The sequence below is a fragment of the Anser anser genome (assembly GCF_964211835.1).
Source record: "Anser anser genome assembly, chromosome: 5".
In the NCBI taxonomy this organism is placed as follows: domain Eukaryota; kingdom Metazoa; phylum Chordata; class Aves; order Anseriformes; family Anatidae; genus Anser; species Anser anser.
In genome coordinates, this window is record NC_139725.1 from 25,375,795 (window position 1) to 25,402,816 (window position 27,022).

The 27,022-nt window shown below is 34.7% G+C and overlaps 1 protein-coding gene across 4 annotated transcripts in view; it reads right to left on the bottom strand.

Moving 5' to 3' along the window:
• Positions 1–27,022, bottom strand: part of DPH6 (diphthamine biosynthesis 6) — a 196,226-nt gene that overhangs the window by 26,677 nt on the left and 142,527 nt on the right. For all 4 annotated transcript variants that reach the window (XM_083839668.1, XM_083839671.1, XM_083839669.1 and 1 more), the window contains exon 14: positions 10,868–11,273. In XM_083839668.1, the coding sequence (XP_083695794.1) occupies positions 10,868–11,273 (406 nt within the window). The remainder of the gene's footprint in view (positions 1–10,867; positions 11,274–27,022) is intronic.

The following is a 27,022-nucleotide window of genomic DNA, read 5'->3' on the forward strand; positions in this document are numbered from 1 at the left end:
AATACCCGTCAAAGACTTTTTTTTTAAGCAGCATCATATGGTAAACTTAATGTAGAGCAAGCATTGTAGCACTAATCTCTAGAGCCAGGAAGTATTATCCAACAAGTTTCCTTTCAAAATGAAATCTTAATATGCTTAAAAATTTTGCAAAACTCCTACATAAAGTATTTCAAACAAGTTAAGCAAAAAATGACAAGCATTGTTAAACAGCTGAGGTTTCTGTAACTGTATTTTTAAAGGTATTAGACCAAAAGTTTAAGTGGTTTGCATATTGTAATAGCCAAAAACAACCACCAAAAAAAATAATAATAAAATTTGAATTTAGAAGAACACTAAACTTAGAAAGGCCTAATCTAAAGATAGAGATCCTGATTATTTAAAAAGCTGTTATAATTTGAGTAACCCAAATAAAATAGTTGATTAAATCACAGCAGGTATGTTACACTACACGTTATGAAAGAAGAGAATTCCAAGTGCATTCTATGTAGTTAATGCAAAGAAAAAATAGAGTAATCAGCTAAATTAGAACGTATTTATCTTTATGTATCTAATTGTAGAAAATGCCTTAGGCTGCGTTCAATTAGTCATGCTCTTCATAAAAGTCTGGAAATGACAAGATCCCTTGACAATTTTAAAATGATGTAGTTATGCCCAATAGATGAGCAATCTCAAAACAGATTTAATCTCAAACCCCGTTCTGAAACAAGGCATGCATTTCAATGAACTATTGTTCTTCAACATTTTCATTACCTAGTCTTACAATGCTGCCTCTAAACAGCACCTCATTTTGAGGGTTGCTGAGTATCTGTAACTTCAGCCAAGAACTTCAGGAAAAATAAAGCTCTGTAATTTTACCATCTTGTGTGAAGTTACCAAGTCACTTACTCCTTCTGTGCCACAAACAGAAAGACATTTGCATATCTCAAATAGATTTAGATCCATAACATCAGTATATGGGTGATATCCTTAAGAGTAAAACAGGTGAGATACTGTTTATTCTTATGCCTAATTTCAACCCAATAGCCAGTATACTGAATTAACATGTACTAAACAGAATACTATACTATTAAAAAAAAAAAAAAGAGCAAAGAACTAAAGAACCAGTTTTCTTTCAAGGATAGACTCCAATAGGAAAAACTTGCTTATTGGGTTCAGTAATTATTATCCTAGTAAGGAGTGGTAGCCATCTTTTGCAAGAGTAGGCAGTATTAATGACAGAAAAAAGCTGTTTTTTTCATAATGTTTGGTCAAATTTTCAACCAATTAATTATGATTTAATATATCACATGATACTTTTGGTTGGAAAGGTTCTCTGTCATTAGATCGGTTTGCTGAGGGCCTTGTGCAGTCAGGTTTTGGAAACCTCCAAGGTGGAGGTTCCACAGCCTCTCTGGGCAGCCTGCACCAGCACACACTGCTCTTGTGGAGAAAAATTGTGTCCAACTGGAATCTCTCCTGCTGTACCTTGTGACTGCTGCCCCTTGTCCTTTACCTGTGCACCTCTGAGACAAGCCTGGCTTCTTGTCAACACCACCTGTCTAGGTAAAGCAAGACTGCCATTTGGTTCCTCCCCAGCCTTCTCTTCCCTAGGTGGAACAAAGCCAGTTCCTTCAGTCTTTTCTCATATCTCTTATATGTCATGCTTCTAACCATCTACTTTAGTGGCTCTTCTCTGAAATTTCTCCAGTTTGGTGATCTCTTTCTGGGACGCCACAAAAATAGAAGTGGTATTCTAGTTGCAGCTCCTTCAGTCAACCTGCTGGCTACACTCTTGCCATGCAGAAATAAGAAGAAAGAGAAAGAATATTCTAATTTGTTACGATGTACAAAAAATTACCTATTCTCCGATTACCCAGTGTTGATTTATGTGTAAGTAGAAGCGCCTAAAGGGACTATGTTATAAATGTACTCTTAAGTGTCAATGAGTTAGATCTATTAATTGGATTTTAACATAGCAGATCTGATGCCTTACAAGTAAAAGCAGAGGGAAGTCCAAAGAAGGAAAAATTAAAATAAATAATAATAAAAAATTCCTAGCTTGTTTTTCTAAAGATAGCAATTTTCTCAATGACACCTAATAACCTTATGCTATTTTAAACTGAAATTCACCAGAAGTTTCAAAAGAAACAGACTATTGAGACTACTGCATATATTATGCATTGTCAAATGACTAACTGCAACAATGGCAAAATACTTTCTTTTGGTGGTTAGTTACAGCTATTTTGTAGGCTTAAAAGTTACAGTGCATGTGGCATAAACAAGAAAAACTTTTCACTTTTTCTTGTTGTAATAGCTGCATTATATCAGATAAAAAAAACCACCACCAACAAAAACAAATCAACCCAAGGCCCCAACCTGTTAAATGGGTGGGAAGTCGTTGAACAAAATTATAATACTTATATGGATCCTAAGCTTTTATATATTTCCTTCTGAGTCAGAGTATGACTGTATGACATTGAATGGTGTTCCAAAAACAACAAAATCCCCTTCATAAATGCATGCTGAAAACATTTTAAGCAGAGGACTGATTTCATAGACTCACAGAATGGCTTGGGGTGGAAGGGACCTAAGGTCATCTAGTTCCAACCGTACACTAGACCAGGTTGCTCAGAGCCCTGTCCAGCCTGGCCTTGAATAATTCCAGGGAAAGCACAGCCACAACTTCTCTGTCAAGACAAGATGTATTTGTGATATGTTTAAAAATTAAGACAATAATCATAAAGTGGTGTCCTTCAGACCAGTTTCCAGTGGCAGTTCCGTAGAACTCCTCAGAGGTCTCTGGAAATCTAAGTTTTTTCACTGTTTATTAACTTAGAATTGCAGAATTGGTGCCAAAATGTTGGCATGTTTAAACGGTGTCAGAGAAAAACTTTTCATGTAATTGTAAATCATAATCTGTGACGTGTCATTAAAAACTGAATTTGTCACAAATGGTTTCTGGATAGATAGACAGAGCATGTATGCCTCATATATTAAACACCAGATGATCCAAATTTGGCAATGACTGAATGCTTGATGATATTTTTGTAAGATACTTTTATAGATGCTCTCTGTCAACAAAGTAATAAACAAAGTTTCAAAAAAATAATTTTGACATTGTAGGAGGACGGTTGCACTTTATGCATTTTAGGTGCATATACAAAAACGTATGCGTATATGGACAGACCATGTATATTTACACCTGTGTAGAAGATAACAGTTTTCCAGAAGACTGTTAATCTGTTCAGATTCCTTGTAGAGCTAACTATCAAAATTATCCCTTCTGACTCATTACAGAATATATTGGTTTCTCATTCCATAATCAAAGCCTCTTTACATCTACTTGTTCAAGATCTTCACCTTATAGCCTACTGTTTTTAGCAAATTCCAATGTTTATTGAGATAACTAAATGAATAGCATAAAGCAGCAAAGCCACTGCCTGGATTACCATAAAAAATGGCTTGCATCTTCTAAACTAATTAAGGGAGGAAAGCGAATCAGGTTTACACATCAAGAAGCTTAGGAAAGTCTTCTTTACGATCTATGACTTTTTCTGCAAAACATCTGCTTTATGGCAGGTCCATTTTGTCCCACTGGTCATGGCATGTAAATCTTCAACAGGAAAACTAAGAAGTCCACACAAATAATTCCTTTGGTGAAGAACTCAGAAGTACTTCAATACAATGTGAAAACATGACAGGGAGCAAAGAGTAACCTGTAAATGTACTGCAGATTTCAGTAGCTGAAATTTGGAAGAAATGTGAGGTTGTACACAGGTAGCTTTAAAACAACCTTATCAAGAGATTGCTAGTGTTCTGTATCAAAGATAAAAGTGTATATTCTAGATCATTTTTGGGTCAAGCAATTAAAGAACTTGCTTCCATTTAAAGTTTTAGCCAAGATTTTTATGTACAGCTGTGCCATACATAGCCTTTAGATATCACATGCTGTCTACTTTGAAGAAGGAGGTGTTCTAAATTTGCTACCTGGCCTTGGCACCAAGTGGTTGAATTTTTCTCAGTCTAGGATCTGTGCTCTTAAAAAGTAAACTTCCCATCTTAAAGGACAGAAGGCAGCTGCCCTGAAGTAGGCTTTAATATATTTTAAACTGCCTCACAGGCATAAAACACCTTCCTATGCAAATTCATTCAAGAGGCAATATTACTATAAGAAAAAAAAAAATCTTCAAGTTTTTGATAGCAGACAAATAAATCCTTTCTCCATTTTCTTATGTAAGATGTTCACAGTGACTTGTAGAAGGTATAGTAACAGCCTTGAAAACAGATACAAAAACTTTCAGCTTGTTAAGTCATTTAATATATCAGGTCCCTTGACTGGATACTTTGTGTAGCAATAGCAAGATTACAAAGCCACCTTTGTAGCCCAAGACCAAATTTAGCTGCTTCTACCCTTTTAAAATGTCATTTTAAACACACTCATGAATCATATCAGTGTTTCTTAATTGCTTATATATATTATAGTCTGATTCATTTCTCCAAGGACTAATTTAACCATTTCTTTTTTCTTTCTCTACTTTTTGAGCAGCAGCATAGGTCTGCTGCTTGAACAATTATACCTGGCAAATTATCTATTCTCTTAACAGGAAACCTGAAGAATTTGGATTTTCCTCTTCTTTCAAGTTAGGCAACTATACTTGGATTTTCTATTTATTTTAAATTAACAGGATTTGGTAGAAAACTAAGTTCATTTTTATAGTCTACTTCAGACAACACCATGATATTTTAAAAATATTTCTATTTGGCCAAATTATCTATGTTAGCCACAACAACTACATCATTAGATTGCAAAGCTGGTCATATCAATTCTTTTTCTAATCTCAATTTGTAGCCTATTATAAATGTTCTCCAAGTTAATAAAAAATGTAGAAAAAAATGCCTTTTGTTCTGCACAACATATTACCTAAAACATCGTAACATACCAAAATGAGTCCAAAGAATAGGAAAAAAAAAAAGTGGCTAATGAAATAAGAGTTGATTGTGAACAGTTTGGTCTAATATAACAAGATCTGTATGTCTGAGTGTGGAGAAGAACTTGATAGTGCTCTATGAATATTTGAGAGTTGTAAGCAGGAGTATCTGGGTGACATACAACTAGGAACAAGAAGAACTAGCAAGTAGGATTACAACTATGGAAAAGGGATGAAAGAAAGTAAGTAATTGTGTTTTATAGCTGAATGTTGAAAAGATGTCCTTTTATTGAATTGGATTAAACTCTTAAATATTTTAAGGGAAAGGGAAAAAGTCATCATACAGAGCCTGAAAAGCAGAATATATGTTAAACAACTGAAACTAAGCTGTAGTGATCACTCATAGATTGACAACTGGATGATCTGAAAGGACATTTACATTTGTGAGGTGTGTCATTCTGCAGGTACAAGAAAGGTCTTGGAAATGATCAGGATGTGTTTTTTTTTTGTTCATGTTATTACTCACATGTGGAGAGCTACCATTCATTTCAATGCTGAAATTCACTCAGTAAGTTACATAGATCTACATTATGGCAAAAACAAAAGAAATCCCAAATCCTAGAATACTCTTCTGGATTGGAACAATCTTTAGTGTCACTTTCCCTACCTACTAAAAAAGTGATACCCTTATATCTCCATAAACAGAGAACTGTAACATCTGTACTAAATTCCTCCCTCCAACAAATCAGCCATAATTATTTTATCATCTAAAAGAGGGGAAGAGAAGGCATCAGGTCTGTGATAAGATCTATGTGTGATGAGAGATGCAATATTGAAAACGATGTTTTCATATTCTCCTCTCGTATTCTCTGACTGTCTGATACTTTAAGATCATTTGCTTGATTTTTGGTATACCAAAAGTAATAAGTAAGAGACTAGTAAAATATGAGGGAAAAAACAGAGGAAGTATAAAAGAATCATTGCACAAGCAATTCTGGGAACCTAGACAGAAGATCAACACTACTTTATGTTCCTCTGAAGTCACTGCTGCTACTGGAGCTGCTTGCTAATGTTTCTGGAGAATGACTGGAGAGAGAAAGCTCCAGAAACTTCTTGTAGTTACTGAAAACATTGTGTCTCTTGGGTTACTTCTGGATAACTCTGCCTGTTCTTGCTTTCCTTTTGTTTTCCTCAATATACTACTTTTTAAATAAACTTGAGAAAACAAACTATTTGAATGTGCAACTGAGTATCATTCAGATTTGGCTGCGGTTTGCCTTATGTCTATTATGTAAATAGACTAAATTTGTTTTTCCTCTGAGTGGTACTGACTACATGGACGTTAATGTAATTAATTCAGCTTTACTTTTTTATAATATTTTTAAAAATACTTTTAAGTACCTTTTTTTTTTTTTTCCCAGTGCATACAAATGCATTGTTAAGAAAATGTATATTTTTATCTTCACTTGATGTACTTCCACTTGCCTGAGATTTACACTACATAAATAATATCTACCAGTACTAGAACCATGTGCTTTGGAAAGCATCTACAAAAATGTGTTGATAATGCAGTATCTTAATAAATGGAATACTTAGTTTAAAAGCAGTATGTTGCACATACTTCAGGAAACTACTATATCAGAGCAAAGATTCCTAAATGTATGCCTAACAGGGCTTCTGTTTCCACCAAAGAAACAGTCCCATTTCAAGTAAGATTTTCTACAGTCCAGTTGAACTCTATTAAATCAGTATTATAATTATTTGTAAGTTATATTTTATTAAGTTATAATTATTTTTAAGTTATATATTTAAGTTAATTTATAGTTATATAATTTAAGTTATATATTTAAGTTAATTGTAGTATCCTTGAAGCTGATAAACACATAAGTAAAAATATTCTTTTAGTCCTAACTATTTACAGAGTACAGACACATTTCAAACTAGTTATATATTCATTTTAATGCTGATATAAGGCTGTATTTCTATTCCTGTTCTCTTCTGCCTTTTTATATTCACTCTTCATTTTTTTCTATATTATTATAAAGGGATTATGTAATATGACATTCTGGTAAATGCAGGACCTTTTCCACTCCCTAATAAATATTCAAAAATATTTTGCATACATCCTGTGAACAAGGCTTGTGGAATCATAATGGGATGACTTATGAGCATTCAACTTCCCTATACTGAAGTATAATCTAGTCAACCGGATGGTATAGCCAATCATCCTGACATGTCTATATTAATGTATATTTAAATGTGAATAAGAAAGAAATAGCCAAATTTATGTTAAAGACTTCTAAAGGCTTAACAGCATCTTGCTAAGTATATATGTCAGCTTAATCTAATCCTCCTACCTCTACACGTTCTGTGTTCTCAGCATGGTGCCCATAATGCTCTCGTATGTTATAAGGGATTGCCTCTGAGAAGTTCATCATCAGTACTACACTTTGTTCAATAAAACTTTACATCTGGTCTTAGGATGACAGAAAGCTATCTGTCTCAAATTTGCATCACAAACCTTTAGCCTCTTTTGACATCTGTAACATATAATAATTTCCATTAACCTGTTACAATAGGTAGGGTACCATATGTTCTTGGTTCTCATCTTACTGTGTCAGATACAAACAGGCTTCTCTAATTTATTTGGACTGTTTAAAATAAATTTTAGATTTCTTTGCACCAAAAAAGCACTCATCTCATCAGAAGCTCATTTGAGTAGATCTGTGGCAGCATTCCTTCCTTTCAACCTAATGATTTTAAATTCTAATAAGAAAAAGCTATCTTATTTCTTTTCTATGCTTTTGGTAGAAGAGACAATACATTATAATTCAAGATCTTTCAAGAATTCTTGAAGACTATTTACTAATCTTATGACATGATGGAAGTCCACCTGAAATGCAGTAAGACTGGAACAGTTACTTCCTCAGCCACCCCTCTCATCTTTTGAGACATGATAATTTCTATCTATTCCATTATAGATATATCTGTCTGATGTGCTTCACATTAAATATATTTGAATAGCAGTGCCTAGCATCCCCTGCTAGGTTATTAATACTATCTTTCCCCAGCAGACAATGGACGTGTTCGAGTTGAAAACTCCAAAAGAACAGACCTACTTGTGGGATTAACAATGTCTAACACATGTGGGAGATCAGACATGTCAGTAATGGCTCATCATACAGATGGTTAGCAACCAGGACTACCTGAGCTGAATTAACAAATGCAACTGAAAAACTGCTCTCTCAATGACATTTATGTTTTGGAAGCCATATCAAGGAAAGAATATTTTTTAAATCTTCTTGTATTTGGCCTCAGATTTTCAAGATCAGAACACTTCTGGTCTGTTCTGTGTCCTAGTAAAATGCTCCTCTGTTTTTGAAAGACAGTGTTATCAACTATCTGATCAGTAGCATAAGTAATCTGTGATACCCAACTGGACTTACTCTAGAACAGAAACTAACCTTTGGAGGTAATAGAAATCATTACAAAGAGACATCCAAACACTCAGAATATCTTATGGTACCTCTACAGAGACAGGTATGAGCAAGTTCTGGCCACACCTGGAACTGAGAAGACACAAAACAGTTCTATTTTGGAATCCAGAACTGTTTCCTTTTGTGACTTGCCACAGTCAGACTCATGCATCCACAAGCATGCCATAAGCAGAACAAGCTTATTGGAACTCACCTCAAATCAGATATAATAAACATTTCTGATCCTATTCAGGTAATGAAATAAACTTCTGGGTAATATAAAACATGCCATTTTTCCTCTCATGGTACTGAATCCAAATTTAGGGAGAAGGCTGAAAAGTTAACAGGTTACTATAAATGAAGCTTGAGGACCACTTTATAGCTAAATAAGAGCATAGGAATAAAACTGGAAAAAGTGTAGACATCAGAGCTTAATAATCTCCAATAGCTTGGGCTGGTGTTATGGGCACATTAAAATAGTGTAAGATTCAAAAGAAGGTGTGATATTAGTTCTGGTATATTACATCTGTGAAGCATTCTAAAGGACACGTCTGCAGTTGTTCTGACAGACAAAACTAAATACTGCTAATAAGGACTATGAAGATAAAACAGATTATTTTTACCTTGCTTGTGTATGCTGTGTAGGTTATAGTGAAATGAATGGGACCATCTTGGAGACTTTATAAAGTGCTTGTTTAAGTGACAGTTAATACATATGTGTGAGTTAAATTATAAGAAATATGATTAAAAATAGTACAAAAGATAGTCAAGGATATATTTCAGTAATAGTCTGCATCCTTTGGAAAGGTGAGGACAATGGACACTATCTCCAAAGACATGTATTAGCAGGACACTTAAATACATCTGTGTCTTAACAATATATTAAAAATTAGTCTTCTGATTCAAAATCATGCCATGTACATATATAATAGCCTTATATTCAACTGAAACTGTCAAGACACTTCAGCAGCAACTGTTTTAATATGAGAAATTATTTTCAAATAGCGTATTTCTTCTTCCTATAACATGAAGTTCATGGAAATGTTTCCTTAGTAGACAAAAGTTATTTTTAAATTCTTTATCAATGAATTAGTGCTACTTTTAAATTTAATGTATTCTATATATTCTACAGATTGCAAAGATGTATCTTTTACCAGTGAAGATAATGATAAAATTACTATAATGACAGGAATTATTATGACAGTAGAGAGAACTGAACACAACCAGAATGAATATATGAAAATCACAACAACTTTCTATATCTATGCCATTAGTAGTGTAACAAGAATCAAACTGAATCACATTTTCATGCACACAATTTACACATTATATTGAGCAATATATCTAATAAAGCAAATTAAGTTTATTTGGAAGTAATTATTTTATGGCCTGAGAAATATCAGAAAGAGAGCAGGCAAAATGATAATGTTAAGCTTATGCCAGAAACATGTTTTATCAGGTTTCCTTTTAGCTCTTAAACAAGATGTAGTAAAAACAACAACATTCTGTCAGACTATATGTTCATTCTTTGCTTCCTGGATTAAATATGCTTATTCTATGCCACATTTTTATAGCTTTCAATTCCTGTACTTTAAATCTATTAAACAATGTCAAGTTGAATTTTCTTCAAAAACTGCTGCAGGTTAAGAAAAAAAATAGGACAGTAGACTATTTGAGGGCTAACATTTATGTCAGCTAATTAATATGGATCAGTTGTGGTTTGCAAGGATTTTTAAAGTGCATACATGTCTGAGACAAATATAGACTAAGGATATGATTTGGTTCCTTCTCAAATTGATAGCAAAGCTCTTACTGATTTCAATACAAGTATGGTCTACCAGTGTGGTATGTCTGACAGATAAAAGAAGCTTTTGTGCTCTTGGGTAATGTTAGTTTTCCCAAATTGATTACAGCCCAAAATAAAGATGTACATCAGAAGAAATAATTTATAGTTGCAACATTATATTTATTGTCCTGTACTCTCTTTACTTGGTAAGTGAATGAAATTTTGAAAAATTAAGTACTGGAAAAAAAACAGTAATTTTTTTGGTTATCAAGGTCTACTTGACTAAACTGGTAAGAAACCAGCCCATTTTCAAAACCAGACACCCTCTTATATGGAGGATGGAACACCATTTCCTTGTTTCAGAGCATTAGTATTTCATCAATATGTCTCAAAAGAGTGCCTATTCACACAAGGGATTTGGTTATTTGAACATAGTTCTAGATCAGGACAAAAATGGACTACCAAATGGACTATTGTTCAAACGTGTTTAAGCAAAAGATTCACGATCCCTATGTTAGACCCTGAGGCTGCCAGATTTCTCAGCATTTTCTCTTTTTATAGAATCATAGAATAACTCAGACTGGAAGAAGATCATCTAGTCCAACCTGCTCAAAGTCAGGGTCAGCTGCCATCAAACCTTCTGCAGAACTAAAACAAATTACCTTATATTTAGTATTAAGACATGTTTTCTATCTTACCTGTTTGTAGTGCTCCATCATCAAAGACATCCTTCCTGAAGAAAGCTCTAAAAGACAAAGGACTTGCATTGCAGTCTTCTGAAAGTTTCTCAACTGCTTGTCTAAACACAGAAACTAAGTCATGAAGAGGTCCATCTAAATCAAGCTGAGAAGCAGATGGTGAAATCAAGCTTAGACGTACAGAGATTGAAGCACAAGATGCAGAACTGGACTCCACAGATTCACAATCAATTTGGAAGCCCTCTGATAACATCTTCATTGCAAAATGTTTTCTTTGAAGTGGATCATCAACTACAGCAATAACGTGCCATTCAATGGCAGCATCTTTGGGTAAGTGAGATACAACAACCACAGTGAGCATTCCACACTCTGCAGCTACATTATTATATGTCTCCGAATCTTCAACCTAAAAGAGAAACAAAATATTGTACATATTACACAACTGGTAGAAATTAATGTTGCTCTTATTTTGATGATATATTCAAAAAAGTATGTGCAGTACAGTTATTTCATGGAACCTGTTTTTTCCCCTAAACTTCCCTTCTTAATGAAATGTCATTTTGAGCAATTAAGAATTTGTCTGACAGTTAATATCTGCTCATTTTTTCCTTTCTAGAATTTAAAGAAATACTGCTCTTAATGTATTTTGCAATGAAAAAATATCTTTTTTTGCATATGCTAACTTTTATCCACTAATATGGACAGAATGGATAGAAGTTCTATTCTCTGAAGCACAGAAATGGCAGGAACCACTGAAGCAACAGCAATGAATTAATAAAACGCGTAGAGTTATTTTAGAAGTCAAAATATTAAAGATACAGTTTAGATACAGCAAAGATACAGTTCTGAAGAGCAGAATGGTCTAAACACACCCTTTTAAAAGATAAGAGCATTTTCTTAAGAGCAGAACTCATTTTGAAAGTACTTTAAATTATTTTTACATCAACCTGCACGTCTAATTAGCTTATTTGTTAAGCTAACTCTGAGTAACTGACCTCCTTTTACTCTAATGGCATTAAAGAAGTGGGAGAGGCTTTCTGATTAATTCCTTGTAAAAGTTTTTGTATAAATCACTTTGGAACATGTTAGCAGGTACTGGAAGTGAATATAATGTTTCAAAATACTGAAATGTTATTCCATAAGACAGAGGAAGAATTTGTCAATTTGCAGCCATTTCAACCCAAATTAATTGTACCTAAGTACATTAAACAGTATTATCCCTGAATTTTAGAAAACCTAAGATGAGTTCATAAAATAATTATCTTGTCCCTGTATTTTTGCTACGTATTTTATCCTTTTTGATCTGAATACAAAGAGGCCTCAGAACTTCAGATGAGGAACACCAAATTGCTGAAGCGCAGCTGCCCAGCCAGTGAAGCACCACACAGCTGCTCACCTGCTCTTTCCTGCCCCAGTGGTGCGAGTAAGAAAACTTATGGATCAAGATCAAGACAGTTTGATAAATGAAGTAATGACGAGGAAGAAAGGAAAAACAAAACAACAACAACAAAAAAGAATACCCCCCTAAAAAACAACCACAAACCAACCAACCAACAAATAAACAAAAAAGATGCAAAGGCAATCCCTCAACACCTCTCACAAGCAGACTGATGCCCAGTCTGTCTCTGCGAATGGGTACCTTTCCAAAACCCCCTTCCCCTCAGTTTTTATTGCTGCATAAGATGTTAGATGAGATGCACAGCTTAGGTCAGCTGTCCCGACTGAGTCCCCTCTCAGCTTCCCTTTACGCCCAACCTACTTGCTGTGTGAGCAGCCTGAGAAACAGAGAAGGCCTTGATGCTGTGCAGGCACTGCTCAGCCATAACTAAAACATGGGTGTGTCATCAGCACTGCTTTGGTCACAAATCCAGCATACAGCATCATAAAGGCTGTTATGAAGAAAGTCAGCTCCATCCAGGCCTGACCCTGTACACACATTTAGGTCTGCTCTTACCTTAGACTTAATTCATATTCTCATACTCCTATTATATGACAATGTCAGCTTATGGAAAGCAACTCAGATTTATGATATATATACTCTCTAAAAGGATTGATTTACATTATTTTTATCTGCTTTTTGAACAAACACATTTTCATTTGAACAATTTCAGGTATTTATTCCATCCAGCAGATATTTTTTGTCTTACTTATTCCTCCATTTTTTTAGAGAGAGAATACACTGAGCATTTTTAAGATTAGTGACTTACATCATCTTTGTGTACACAGATAATAACTTTTTTTTATATACCAATTTGCTTACTCTGCAGTATATAATGGTAATATTGTTCATTGCCTGACCTCTGAAAGGAAAAATAATAACAAGGCAAAACTGTCATTTTACCTGAAGTCGATAAGGCCATATAACTCACAGTACCTTCAATTCACAAGCTCAATTTTCATCCACTTGCTCTCAACTTTGAGAGGAAGAAATAATGACAGGTTACAGGCACTTTATTTCAAAATTCACTCACGAGGCTATTGACAAGCATTTTCCACAGAGTTCTCTGATGTTTGACCCTCGTGAGCTGTTTACATGAAAAATGCACTTACTTCTATATTAATGACAGTGGAGTCTAATTCTATACCGAACATGTAGCAATTGCTTTAGCATTTCTGTTTTTGATATGGAAACAAAAATGGGGATAATTTGTCTCAAATTGCAGTCACTTCAGTCATAATAAAATCTCACTGAGTACTGTTTGCTTTCAGTACTTTCATTAGGCAATCTGGGGCTGTTATTAAGGTACCAACACATAAATGTTATATTAGCACTTAACAGGAGGAGCACTGTATTCTGCTCTAGGAGATGAATTCTAACCTTGTCAATATAATTCTGCTCTGAGTGCTGTAAAACAGTTTGAAAAGATGAAATACTGGAGCATTGCACTGAGAAAAAAAAAAAAAGTCATGCTCATTCAGGCTTAAAGGCCACTTGGCTGGCCGAAGGTGCTGAGGTACTGTTTAGAAAAAAGAGTCTAGAGAAGCTCTCTCAGGTCACAGCAAGCACTAAGACAAACTTTTCTACTTCCCTGTACTTGTCTTAGGTTGTTAAATCAATTACTTCCTATTTCTGCTTGCCTTCAGCTGCCATTTAGAATATGAAGAAATACAGGAAAATTAAGGCCAGGAGAAAGTACATTTCCAAATTTAACAAACGAGATGAAAGACTGTTCACGGTGCAGCTGTGCAGTACTATAGCACTCATAACCTTTAACTTCAGAGTCTGCGCAAAGCACAAGTGATGGAGGTACTGGGGACTAAAAATCTTTCATCAGCTGCTTCAGAATCATACAGAAATACTTCTAACAATGACCTCTCCTGACTTATTTTCAGGAAATCACTGACGTGTGTTGTACATGGATTTGAGTTGTCTTTCAGAAATTTACAACTTTCTTAAATAGCTGAATATCTTTATGATAGCCTGTCTAGTACACGGGGATGAATATATGAATTCTGCTAAGAAATTCCAAAGAAATTCATAAGAAATCATAAGAAATATGATGCTGGAACAATATGTTAGTATTAAAAGTGAAAATAAAGAGGAATTATTTCATTACTAAGTTGCTCTTCACAACTGATTCTGCACTCCCGTCAGTGATACAGCACTTTTGGCAGACAGCCACGGTACTATGGTACTATGGTTTACCACGGTACTATGGTTTACTATGGTAAACGTGTTTTTAGGGTTCTTGCACAAGGATACTGCTGTAGGTTGTTCTATAAATGAGCACAGGTTTTGGTCTAGACCTTCTTTGAGTTCAGTCTTGAAAAAAAAAGCAAGCATAAATTGAGGTAGAAGAAAAAGCAGTTTGGCTTGCAATTCTTGGAAGAGACAAATAATTCTTGGGTACCTCTGTGAAATTCTTATTAATGAGGGGTGCTAAAACAGGGCCAAGCATGGTTGAAGGCAGAGATTTCTTAAGGTATGTATGATCTGACTTTTACAAATCTTTACAAATTTCATCAGGTTGTAAGTGTAGCTGCTATCTAAAGGTATTTAGATAAACACTTAAACAGTTATTTCCTAGCTAAGAATTAGCAGGACTCAAATGATCTTCAATTCATGGGAGAAGGTATGCCTGTTAAAGATTCCCATTTTCACTTGTTAGCTTTTCCACAGAAAATTTAATCCTTTCTAAAACAAATACCACAAAGTAACTTTGCACCAGGAATAATTTGGATGTCATTGGAAAAAAATAACCAGATTGTACAAGCTCAAAAGCTGACTGCTGAGATAAAATGGAGACAGATGCTATTTCTGTGCTACGCTTTTACATGATCTGATTTAAAGAGGGCTGGAGCAGGAAGCCAGGTAGCACCCTTTTGCTGTGCAGGAGACAGCCTCTGAAAATGTGGATCTGCAACAATGCCTTCTTCCAGGAATGGATGCAAACTGTATTGTCTCAGAGATCACACTATGACAGGATTCTGATTCTGTCATGCTCTGAAGTGGTAGATCCCAGGACAAAGATGTGATACGACAAACAATTTAGAGAATGTGACTCTTATTTACCTTCCATTTTGTGATACCAAACTAGATTGATGCTATATTGTGGCAAACGTTGACAAGAGTGCCATACTATGCTAATAACATCTTGGAAAGTCTTCATGGACTGGTTAATAAAGAATCACAGCAGCTGACAGGAGTCAAGAAAACAAGTAAAACATTATGAATTATTAGCCAAGGGATAGAGAACATAGTGGGCTACATTATGCCACTGTAGTAATTCACAGTTCATCCACACCTTCAGTAAGATAGACACTGAAAATGTTCTCCAGTCTCCTTAAGGAGGATCTGACAGAGGTTTACAAAATCATGCATGATATAAAAAGGGTGGATAGGGATAAGAACTGATTTTAGTGCATGCTTGTCCTTCTGTACAAGAGCTACGGATCATCAAATGACATTAGTAAGAGCATGGTTACGAAAAATACAATGGTGGATGACACTTAAATTTCCTTGACAGAGAATGCAGTGGTTACAAGAATTTTATGTGGATTCAAGGGGGACCTGAACCAATACTCAGAAGAATGAGTCAGTGGGGATTATGAGACATTTAAAATTCCTAGTAAAAAATAATTTATTTTATACAATAGTTAATAATTAATACATAAATTAATGATTTATATAACTATTAAAATTAATTTTATTAATTTAATATGAATTAAAATAGTTTGAGGTTGGGAGAAGATTAGGATGGATATATGCTTTTCCTGTATTTACTGTTCACATCTGCAGATGTGAAAAGAAAAAAGAAAAAAAAAAAAGAAAAAAGAAAAAGAAAATAATAAAAAATTTTCATCCCCCCCAAAGCAGAATCACACAGAGAACTGCTGGAACCCCACTCTTAAGGGGCCACATATATTTTTAATCCCTGTTTATACTGATAGAGACAGTAATGTTAGCACAGAGAAGTACAACCCAATTTACAGTGCCAGACAGTGCTGAGCAGGAGGTTTGCCTGGTTTAGGCACCTGCCACAGCAATGCACACATCTTGAGCCCCATTACCACAGGAGCCACTGAGACAGTCAGCTGTGTTTTAACTCCTCTAATGAACTTGTGCTGTGGATGCTTAACTCAAATCTGCAAAAGTATAAGGACAAGTGGCTGGAAATAGAAGAGATTGAAAGGCAAGGCTGAAAACTTACTGAAGGGCACAGTACTATAGGTAACAAATGGCATCAAATTCAGTAAGGTATCTAATCACAAGAAAGGAGAACGGGAACTCTCACTATACTTTATAACCATGTGTAGGTCGAAACTGAAAAAAGAGTTTGGTAGAAACATGCCTTAGCTAACATTTCCATGAAAATGTTTAAAATACAAGCCCTTTCAAATGGAAGGTTAACAATAGAGTATGTCAATTCATTTTTTTAAATTGTAATTAACCTGTATTTCCATATTAAAGTAAAATGGCTAGCTGAACTGCTGTGTGCTTAATTCTTTCCTGAGCTTTGTTCAGATACAAAGGTTATCACGTTGCTTACAGTATTATTGAGCCCTTGCATTTTGTAGGCCATAGTTCTTAGTAAAAATTCACTTTATTTTCATGATATATGCTCAGGGGAGCTACAGAATACTCTTACACTAATGAATGCCTAACGCTTCAAAACAAAGCTCCAATGTTATGAGTGCAGTTAAATGCAAAACACTGGGCTGTAGGGGCACAAACTAACCTACACAGAGTGAGGTTTTAAAAGTGCTAAGCTTAAAAGAGACTTTCTAGAGTTTCTACAGATTTCTAGAATCTGTCTAGTAGTGTACTTTTTCATTAAAAAATGTAAAATCTAAGTCAGACCTATTAACACAGGAATAATAAGTATGGGACAAACCTATATTCAAAGCATTTTATGAGCATTTAACTATTTTACTTAATTTAGTAGAAAAAGGTACACATTTTAGTTATTAACATTTATTATAGAAATTTGCTTATTTTGACTATCCTCCATTTGTTCCAAATGAGAAATATTCTTTTTGTTGTGTGAGTAAGGAGTAAGGACTACCTACCTCACAGCTGAATATGGAATCAGGCTATAAGAGACAGAGATGAATGCGTAATTGCTATCTCTACAAAGAATTGACTCAGAGAACAAAAAGAAAAATACTGTGATGTTACTTTTAGAAGCTGATCTTCTATGGTATGCATTATTACACCATTATAGTGGCAAGATTAATGTGCCTTTAAATAATACATTTAAAATTTCTTTTACATTGCCTGCATAAAACAGAGTGCATCAAACTCCTGAGATCCAGTTCAAGCTTTGCTAGAGAGTCTCTCACAACAATAGGTTTATGACTTTAAAAAGTAAAGATTCCACTAGGAAAACTGCATAAGAATAAAAATGTCAGTTCCTGAAGAAAGTAGGATACAAGCAATCCTTTTCAACATCCTAGTTCATCTAATAAATAGGCCACATACATTCCTCATATAACACTCCTGAATTCAAAGAATGAATAGCACAATGTTTTGTAACAATAAAATTGTTAAGACTTTTTGCAAAGCTTACAAATATAAAAAAGTCTGGTGTTTATTATTCTTTCCTGAAATAAAACAGAGTATTTGCTGCATGCCAAAAATACACTAACACAAGACTGGCAGGCTAAAAATGAGGTCTTATAAACCTGAATATTTATAGTGGATCAAATACTGTTAATATAAAAAGAAACAATTTTTTCAGATATTTTAGTCCTCTCTACTCCACAATGTGTTGGACAAGGTTGACAGTAGTTCAAGTATCACTGTGTCATATAGAAACTATTTTGTACAATGTCAGCTGGAACACTGAGCCTGTTGGTGTTACCCAACAGGGAGAATCTAGACAAAGCAAGGTTCTACTTTATTTTTTGTTTCAGTATCTGATAGCCCATTTTGCAGAATACTTTTTGTGCAGTCTTTACTGATCTTTCAGAAACAGAAATAGCAAAAAAAAAAAAAAAAAAAGGAAAGTAGATAAAAGAAAACAAATATGATTTTAGAAATTTAGGGGCAGTACTATTTTTAGGGTACTTTTAATAAATTTTTGTAATTCTCAAGGACTTCAAATTAATGTGATCTCTCAGTATAATATTTTCACAAGCTGGCATTTGGAAAAAAAATATTACATGCAGGTACAGTAGTGATGCAAAATTAATTATTAGATATGAAGTAGTCAGCAATTAGCATGCCAAGCACAAAAGCTTAACTTTTGACAAAGGCAAAAATGGGTGAAGAAAATGAGCATCCTTCAAACTGTATTAGAATGAGTATAGAAAATCTGAAATCTATACAATATATTGCTAGCTATTATTAAGATTTTTCAAGGTTAAAATCTTATGGTAGTTAACCAAATATGTCAGAAGAAACAACTACAAAAATTAACTTACATAATATAACCACTACCACACCAGTAAGCATTTTTAGGGACCAAATCACACAACAAATCTGATAAATTTAATTTTAGAAGACAAGACAGGTTTTTTTTGGTGTGTAAAGAATATATTAAGTCTGAAGAATCAAAACTTTCATGACAAATAGTCTATGAATAGTATTACTGCAAGTAAATGTAAGCTTTATAAAAAAACAAGCAAATGGAGAAGCCTGTGAAAACAGAAAGCGTTCATAAAAAAAACCAGATCAATAACTATATATGATCTATAGTTAATATCACTCAAACAGAATAATTTAGCGACTTGGTATTCTTTTACCCTTACTGTCAACAGAGGCTTCAAGAAGTGGTATAAACTTTCTTCATTTCTGTGTGATAGACAAAAGCTCAGCTGAAATTAAAGACATAACCTTAAAAGCTCTGTTTTGATTATATTTGGTATATAAGGACGTCATTTGCTCGTTAATTTTGTTTCTCTTTTCTATTGTTGGATCTCTGGATTTTTTTATCCTTTCATTTGGGACACTGAGAAGGCACACTGCAGGCTCTGTGACATGATCAAACTAAGAGCAATCAGTATCACATTTCCATTAAGACATAGTCAGCTTTGAACAAGTCTCTAGAAGAAATAAACAACTGAAAGCATGAACAAAGGCCATATGAAAAGTCTGTAATAACTAGGCTAACACTTCAGCTTTTTGGGTTACCAACATAGAAGTTTCCTTGAACAGTAAGCTCAAATAATTACTTGTTAGATTAAATTGAAAGGAAAAAAGAAAACACGAAGTGGCCTGTAGAAAGAAAGACCTCCAAATGCATAGTAGTCGAAAAGAATCTCCTGTGTAAGACTGAGACTTCCATTTTAGTGTAATTTATCAGGTAAGTATCACAATTTGTTCTATCCCATTATCTAACAGCATAGTCCCAACTGCCCTATGGACTTCAGAGTTGTCAACTATCTCTTGAATTTTATTCCATCTCTTCAAAATACATTTCATAATGTTATGTGACAATTATGCCACCATCAGAGCAAAAAAAAGATCTTAAAATGTTGGATAATTAGCTAGTGGAAGGGTGCAGTAATATCAAATGGAAAATATACAACACCATTTTTGTATGTTTTTAGGTGGTTCTAAACTTCAGACACAGCACTGAACGCTCAGAGGAAAGCACGTTCAGAGGACTGTAATGGACGTGTCTGGACACATTATGAGCACTGTCAGCATAGCCATTCAAGGGGCACAGTGCCTGAAATTCAGAATTAGACAATGACTATTAGCTTTAAAAATACATGTGACTGCTTGAAGGAGAAGATTTTTCCTCTTACTGGTCCCTTAATTACCCACACTGACACATACTGAGACAGATTAAATCTGTTTTGTTTGTTATGGTTATTTGTTTGTTTTCCTTCTTCTGGAGGAACTGTTTATGGCTGCAGCAGAAAGATTTTGGTAAGGAAGTACTCTGATACAATATGAACATGTCTTGTTTGCTGTAAGTCAAAGGGGCAGCCTGATTATGGGTCAGGAAGGGATTTCCACTTTTGTTAAACACATACAAGTCTTAGGTTGTTTAGTTTATTCTGCAGAATAAGTCACAGATCCTCTCACTAACACAGCATCAGTTAGGTTGGAAAAGACTTTCAAGATCATCAAACCCAACCATCACCCTGACCTACTGAATCCCATCGCTAATCATTTCCCTTAATGACACGTCCACATGTCTCTTAAATATCTCCAGGCATGGGGACTCTGCCACTTCCCCGGGCAGCCCGTTCGAATGCTTGAACACCCTCTTCGTGAAGAAATTCTTCCTAATGTCCAATCTAAACCTCCCCTGGTGCAACTTGAGGCTGTTGCATCACGTCCTATCACTAGTCACCTGAAAAAAGGGACTGACACCCTCTTTCCTTCAGGTAGTTGTAGAGAGAGATGAGGTCTCCCCTCAGCCTCCTCTTCTCCAGACCAAACAACTCCAGTTCCCTTTGAATCATTTGTACCACGTGTACATACCAACCTAATAAATACAATTCCTACTGCACAGGAAGCTCAGTCCCTCTGTTCTCAACCTGTGGCATAAAATATTTTAAACTCTTAAGGTCTGATATATTTTTGGCTAAGTACACCCACAGGGTTCAAAATAGGAATACCTGGGTAAAATGCAATGGTCTGCGATATACAGGTCAGACTAAATGATCTGATGGTGCCTTCTGGCTGCAAAAGCTCCTAAAGCTCTGAAATCTGTTTTACCCACTACTTACACTCAGTCTTTCTACCAGCACTACTGTGCCTGAACGCTAAAAACCCACAACAAGAAGGCAACCATCTTACTCATTATGGCCTTTAATATCCCTTGCTGATAGTTTTCAATTTTTAAACAGCCCTACCTGTCGTGCTGTCTTTTATGTGTTCTCACAATTACAGATATAATTTTGGAAGCAAAATATCTAAACAGTAAGCATAATAAAAATGAAACAGGTTAAAGCTTATTAGCAGTAGGGAGCAGATATAGCAAAATCCTGCCAGTTCCCCTACATTTCCTCCCCAGCAGGGACTTTCTGTCAAGCTGTGAGTTAGCTCTATACAATAATGCAGGCTGCTGTTACTGCAATTGCACCTTCCTATACCTCGCTATTGTACTAAAAATTCACTTTGATTTTTGATTTCTTCCTTGGTAATAATAATATTTAAAGCAATTCCTGCAGAGCTAAATGTAAATTCCAGCACTGCATGCTAGATACTCAAAAGGGTATGAAAATGTAAAATTGATAAGAAAATTACACATTAAAAAGCTGTTTTATTTGCTTTAAAAATATTAACTTCCTCTCAACAAACTAAAGGTTCCTGAGCCAAGAGATAACCAGTTAATGACTGGAGTTAAGATTCCTTGAAATACCTCTCAAACATACATCATTCAATATATCAGTTACAATGTGGAAAAAATGATAACTATTTAAGGAACAAAGTCATAAATTGATAGCAATATAAACTGAAAGCAAATGAAGTCTGCCACATGAAACATGATCACAGACTGTCACTCTGAGGGTTTTATTCTTCATGTGTAGTGTCAAAAATAAGCACTTAGAAAAGAGAGTTGAACTGAATTAAGGACGTTCAAGATGGAAAGATTCCACTTGAAATTCATTTGAGAATGTGTACCCAAATGGGACAGAAAACGAGAAAAGTTAATGGTCAAAATCTGCTTTCTGGGCATTAAGGTTAGCTGATTTTATGATTCAGAATTTAAATTTCAGACCCTGATTGCAAAGATGTTTTCTTTGAAAGTCTACTTTCCTTCTGAACTTTGAACTTGAGCTGTTGAGCTAATTTTCAAACCAAGTGTCAGCTCTTACCTCACATAGTCTAACTACAGGCACAAGTTCACCAGCAGATATACAGCACCATTGGCTACTGCTGTTACACCTGTAATTAAATTTTGCAGTACATAGTGAAGAAAATTGTGATGCTACTGGAGGCAGAAGAAAACCAATTTGAAAATTCTGGTGGCACTCCTAAACTCCTATTAATTGCCAGACTTTCACTCATTGAGACAAACACCTTTAACAATAATATCAAATATAGATTTGGGTCAGCTGTCCTGGCTGTACTCTCCACCACTGCCTAAGGAAATTAACTCCACCCCAGCCAGACCCAGTATACCCGCTAATGACAGAAATTTCAGGATAACTAATTTTAGGCACCTAAAAACGATAAGCCAAGCTTGAGTTAAAATGCTTTTACATAACATGTATTAATATATATGCCAGTTAAAAGTTGATGACAAATACAAATACATATTCATGGATGTGTTTGGGTATGTATGTATATTTATCCATATGCATATATATGTGTATGGGGAGGATGGGAAAGTGAAAATATATATCTATACATCTCCCCTTGTCATTCTGCAGAACATGCACAGGGAGACTATGCACTACTGAACAGATATCTACAATTCCATGCAAAGATACACTTGACAAATTATGACAAAACTTTACCAAAATTACTGACTTAATTAGAAATGATTGACAATTAGTATTTTCATCAGTTAACAGTTACATTTTCCTCTTTGAGGCTCACTCCCTTCTTTATAGGGTTATATGAAGAAGTTAACTACTTTGTCAACTACAGGAGACGGTCAGGATGCTTCTACAAAGGTGCTTATAAATGAGATGCATAAAGACCTGCATAATATTAACACTGAGTAATGTCTAAAATGAAATCAAAGTTAGATTTCAAGTGTTACCAGCTGTGTTACAACTAAAGGAATGACAAGAGCTATACACATGTATCACAACAGCTGGAAGCATTTTTAATTTTCATCCATGAAGCTGAATAAATACAGAGAGGAAGCTGAAAGTGATTATTCACTGCTGAGCTGGCATGCATGTTACTGAGTACGGACCACATAGCACTGGTTGTTTTTGTTATGCAAACACTTAAATAGATTTCATATAATGCTAGTTCACTTTTAGGCTGTCTTACATACTCATTTAAAAATGGAGTACAGAAAAAAAAATATATATTTTGTTTTATCTTGACATTTTTGAGTACAGAAATCAAATATCTATAATTGATTTAAATATATATACGCACACAGGATTTAAAAGCACTCTGATATTTTTAGAGAAGGGAAAAGAATGAAATTGTTATTATGACCAGCACAGAGAACCAGAGATCAAGATAATCAAGTACTGGAATTTAGTAGGATCCCTTGGACTGTACTATACACTAGTAAGACAGTATTTCCACTGGAAAGTAGTGCAGATTTAGGACAGACCAGTTGTAAGTAAAACATGGAGGCTGAGGTGGTAATCTAGCTGTTCTTTTGGTCCTGATCAGCAGGATTAACTCATCTGGATGAGAACAGAAGAATTCCAGAGCTGATGAATGTCCTCAGGTTGGTTCCTTCATTGTGGAGATCTAAAGTGCCCTACATGTAATTAGGATTGCAGTTTAATAGGGAAGTTTCTTGAGTGAAAATAGGACCTTCATCACTTTTAAATCAAAATGGCATCCTACCCTCTATATAGAGGCACTGACAACAGGTACCAGACTTGGGGCTGAAATTCTGCTAATGGTTTTCACAGCCATCACAAGTAAGACTTTTGACCAGAGGCTCTGGTCTGAGCAAAACACTGGATGCATATATGCCCTGTTGCTTAGCACAAAAGTGACAGGCTCAAAGCAGAATTAATATTTTCAGCAAAGGAGATGAAGAATCACTCAAAAAACTCTTATAAAGGGACTGCTCCAGGGGAAAATCAGTCAACCTGGATGAACTAGGCTCTTTACTACCCTGAACAACTTGACATGTGTTTCTTCACTGTGTCTAACTGAAAAACAAAGTTAATTTGCATGTATATATTACCTGTAAATGCCAAATAAGCTGGTGTAAATCAATTCATGAGAGTCAGAGAGTTATGCTGCCTTATACCAGCTGAGGATTTGATTTTATCTATCTACACCAACATTCACACGAGTAAGAAACCCTCCCCTTTCTTATGTTGTTCATATTTTATGTTTATGTTCTACAACAGGTTAAATTCATGTACACTGTTTAGAACTTTATGCAATCATATGTTTATATATGTTTATATATATATTCATTTTATAATAATGGCTTTAGTTAAGAACATGTACACTGCTTCATTGTTCTTTTTGTTGACTATATTCCTTTTTAAAATTCATTAAGTTTCCACTAATATTACAAATAGGGCATTATAATCTTCCTTTTTTTAAGAAAAAGGAAAGTGGCAATTCTTTTACTTTGCATTGTGACCGGGTGTCAAAAGGCAGAATAGTTTCAAGGACCTCCAGAGTTCCACTATCTGCATTTGACCTGTGTTAAATATTCTCATTACAGTCGCTTCAAATGAATACAAAAGCTTTGTTTAATCCTAACACAGGGGAAATGAAATACACCAGGCACAAGATGAAAGACCCACTACCACTGTGCTATTTGAATGCACTGCTTGTTCTTAACATGGGCCATAAAAGAAGCCTGCTTTAATACATCAAACTGTAGAACACTCAAAATAGCATCTAGTAGCAAAATAAATGTTATAAACCTGATGAGACAAAAAAAGGAAACAGAAACATGTATTTTCTTCCTACGGAATTTTTGATAGGCATAGCTACTGGCTTGTGGCAATGCTTTTCAAAAATATTTAGTTTGCTTTTGCTAAAATTACCAATTACATTAATTAGTCCATGCAAGATTTTTCTACAGTGTAAATGTAGTGGGGTTTTAATCTATCATTTATACCTTTATAACATTCATTTTCTTCTTACATTTCAACTATTCTGTTTGTGAAGCTAGTAAAAGAAGACCAGTTAAACTAGTATTACCTACACTATTGTCTATAGGGCATGGAATTTACAAACTATTTGGAAATATAACAATTGTATTCAACATAAGTATTAACTAGTATGTATGATAAAATATACAAAAACGTACCTGAATATTACAGACTTACAAAATCTGTTCATGATGCTAAAAAAGTACATATCCTCTCACAGAAAGCTTTGATTTATTTATTTATCTTATATTCCTTTTAGGTTTTATGGTAATTTTCTCCATAGGTAAAAAGAATCTTAAACTCTGTCCAATCTGTTGCAATAAGAACAAGCTTTGACTTCCACTATTTGAGCATAATCTATTTCTACTTAGGATAAAGAGTCACAGAATACATTAATTTTATTTAAATTCATGCCAGTCTGCATACTTCAAATACTACGTGCACATCTGAACAATGCAGCACACTGCCGTTTTACAGATCCATGGTGCCATTCTAAATGAGTGCACTGAAGACATAATTACTCCAGAAACCACTGCACACAGCTAGACAGCTTCTGGTTCTGGAAATAACTTGTTTATAACTACCTTGCGACTCTGCAAACTTTTGTAGGCAAAATGGAAAGATGTATGGTAGTATGAATGGTACTTGTGGGGGCGTCAAGGAAGGTACAATGCAGGTGTTCCCTATAATGGGCCCAGAGGCTTTTAGATGACTGATCTGAGATATTTAAAAAATATATCTGGTTCAGGCTAATTTACATCTTTTGACATCTAAACAGTTTGTAAATCTGGACAAAAGGGTTTAAATTTAGCTACTTACATTTGGCACCAAGCTACTTAAGTGCTGCAAGGAACCCATTCATAATATATATATCAGATCAAACATTGCAAATCTTTTTTCCGTCACTTCTGCATCATGTGATACTAAGACACACATTGTCAACAACCTGACTGGCATTCCTGACAGCATGAAAGTCAGCTCTAGCACTCTTTGCTGGATTTGAAACAACCACAGGATCACAGCCACTCATGTTGAATTCCTCCATAAAAAGGAAAGCTCTTGTTAGAAGAAGGTAGGTAGGAGAAATTTCAAATCTACATTTGCTCAGCAATTTATTGGAAAGAGAGGACCACAAAACTAAAACTAAAGCAAGCAAGCAAACAAACAAACAAAAGCTGTGTTATAAAAGCCAAAACACACATATTTTTTCACATCACATGAAGTATTTTGCCAGGTAGATTTTTCATGGCTGACTATAGAAAATACAGCGGGAGCAGCCTAAAATTAAATAAAAGTTAACAAAATAACTCAGAGTGAACGTTGTGGTCTTAGAACTTATAACAATCCTGCAATTACATGAAATGTCTTTCTATGCAACCCTCTCCTCTATTCTTAACAAAAAACTATTGTTTTCATTGTTTCATCCAGCTTTCCAAAATCTCCCTTCACCACTAGTTTGGGATTACTCACAAATACAGGCAACGCGAAACTTTGTGGTGGTAACAAAACATTGAGTACTAAATTTGCTAAAGTATTTACCTATACATTTTTCTTTGTATGGCAAAGAAATCAGAGATAACATTTCAGATAGTTCTGGAAAATCTGCCTCAGATTTTTTTGTATAACATCAAATCAAAATATGAGCTGAAACTCATTTTTATCATTCAGTCATGTTTATCAAGAACTATATTTCAAAAGCAGCAATAGGCCTCCAAACTTAGCTTTAAATGAGTTAATGTGCTCTTAACTCAGAGAAAAATTGAACTACTAATACTTTTTCATGGAATGTACATTTGATCAGCAACAGCCAAAGCCAATATCTATTACACGGATTATCAAAATTGATTTATTTTACTGGCCTAGCTATACACACTCTTGCTGGGGATTAGCAAAATGTAAGAATAATAAAACAGAGCAGTTAAACAAGCTGGAATGCCTGCAATCTTGAGACACTACAGCATGTTTCTCCTCATGTCAGTGAGAATA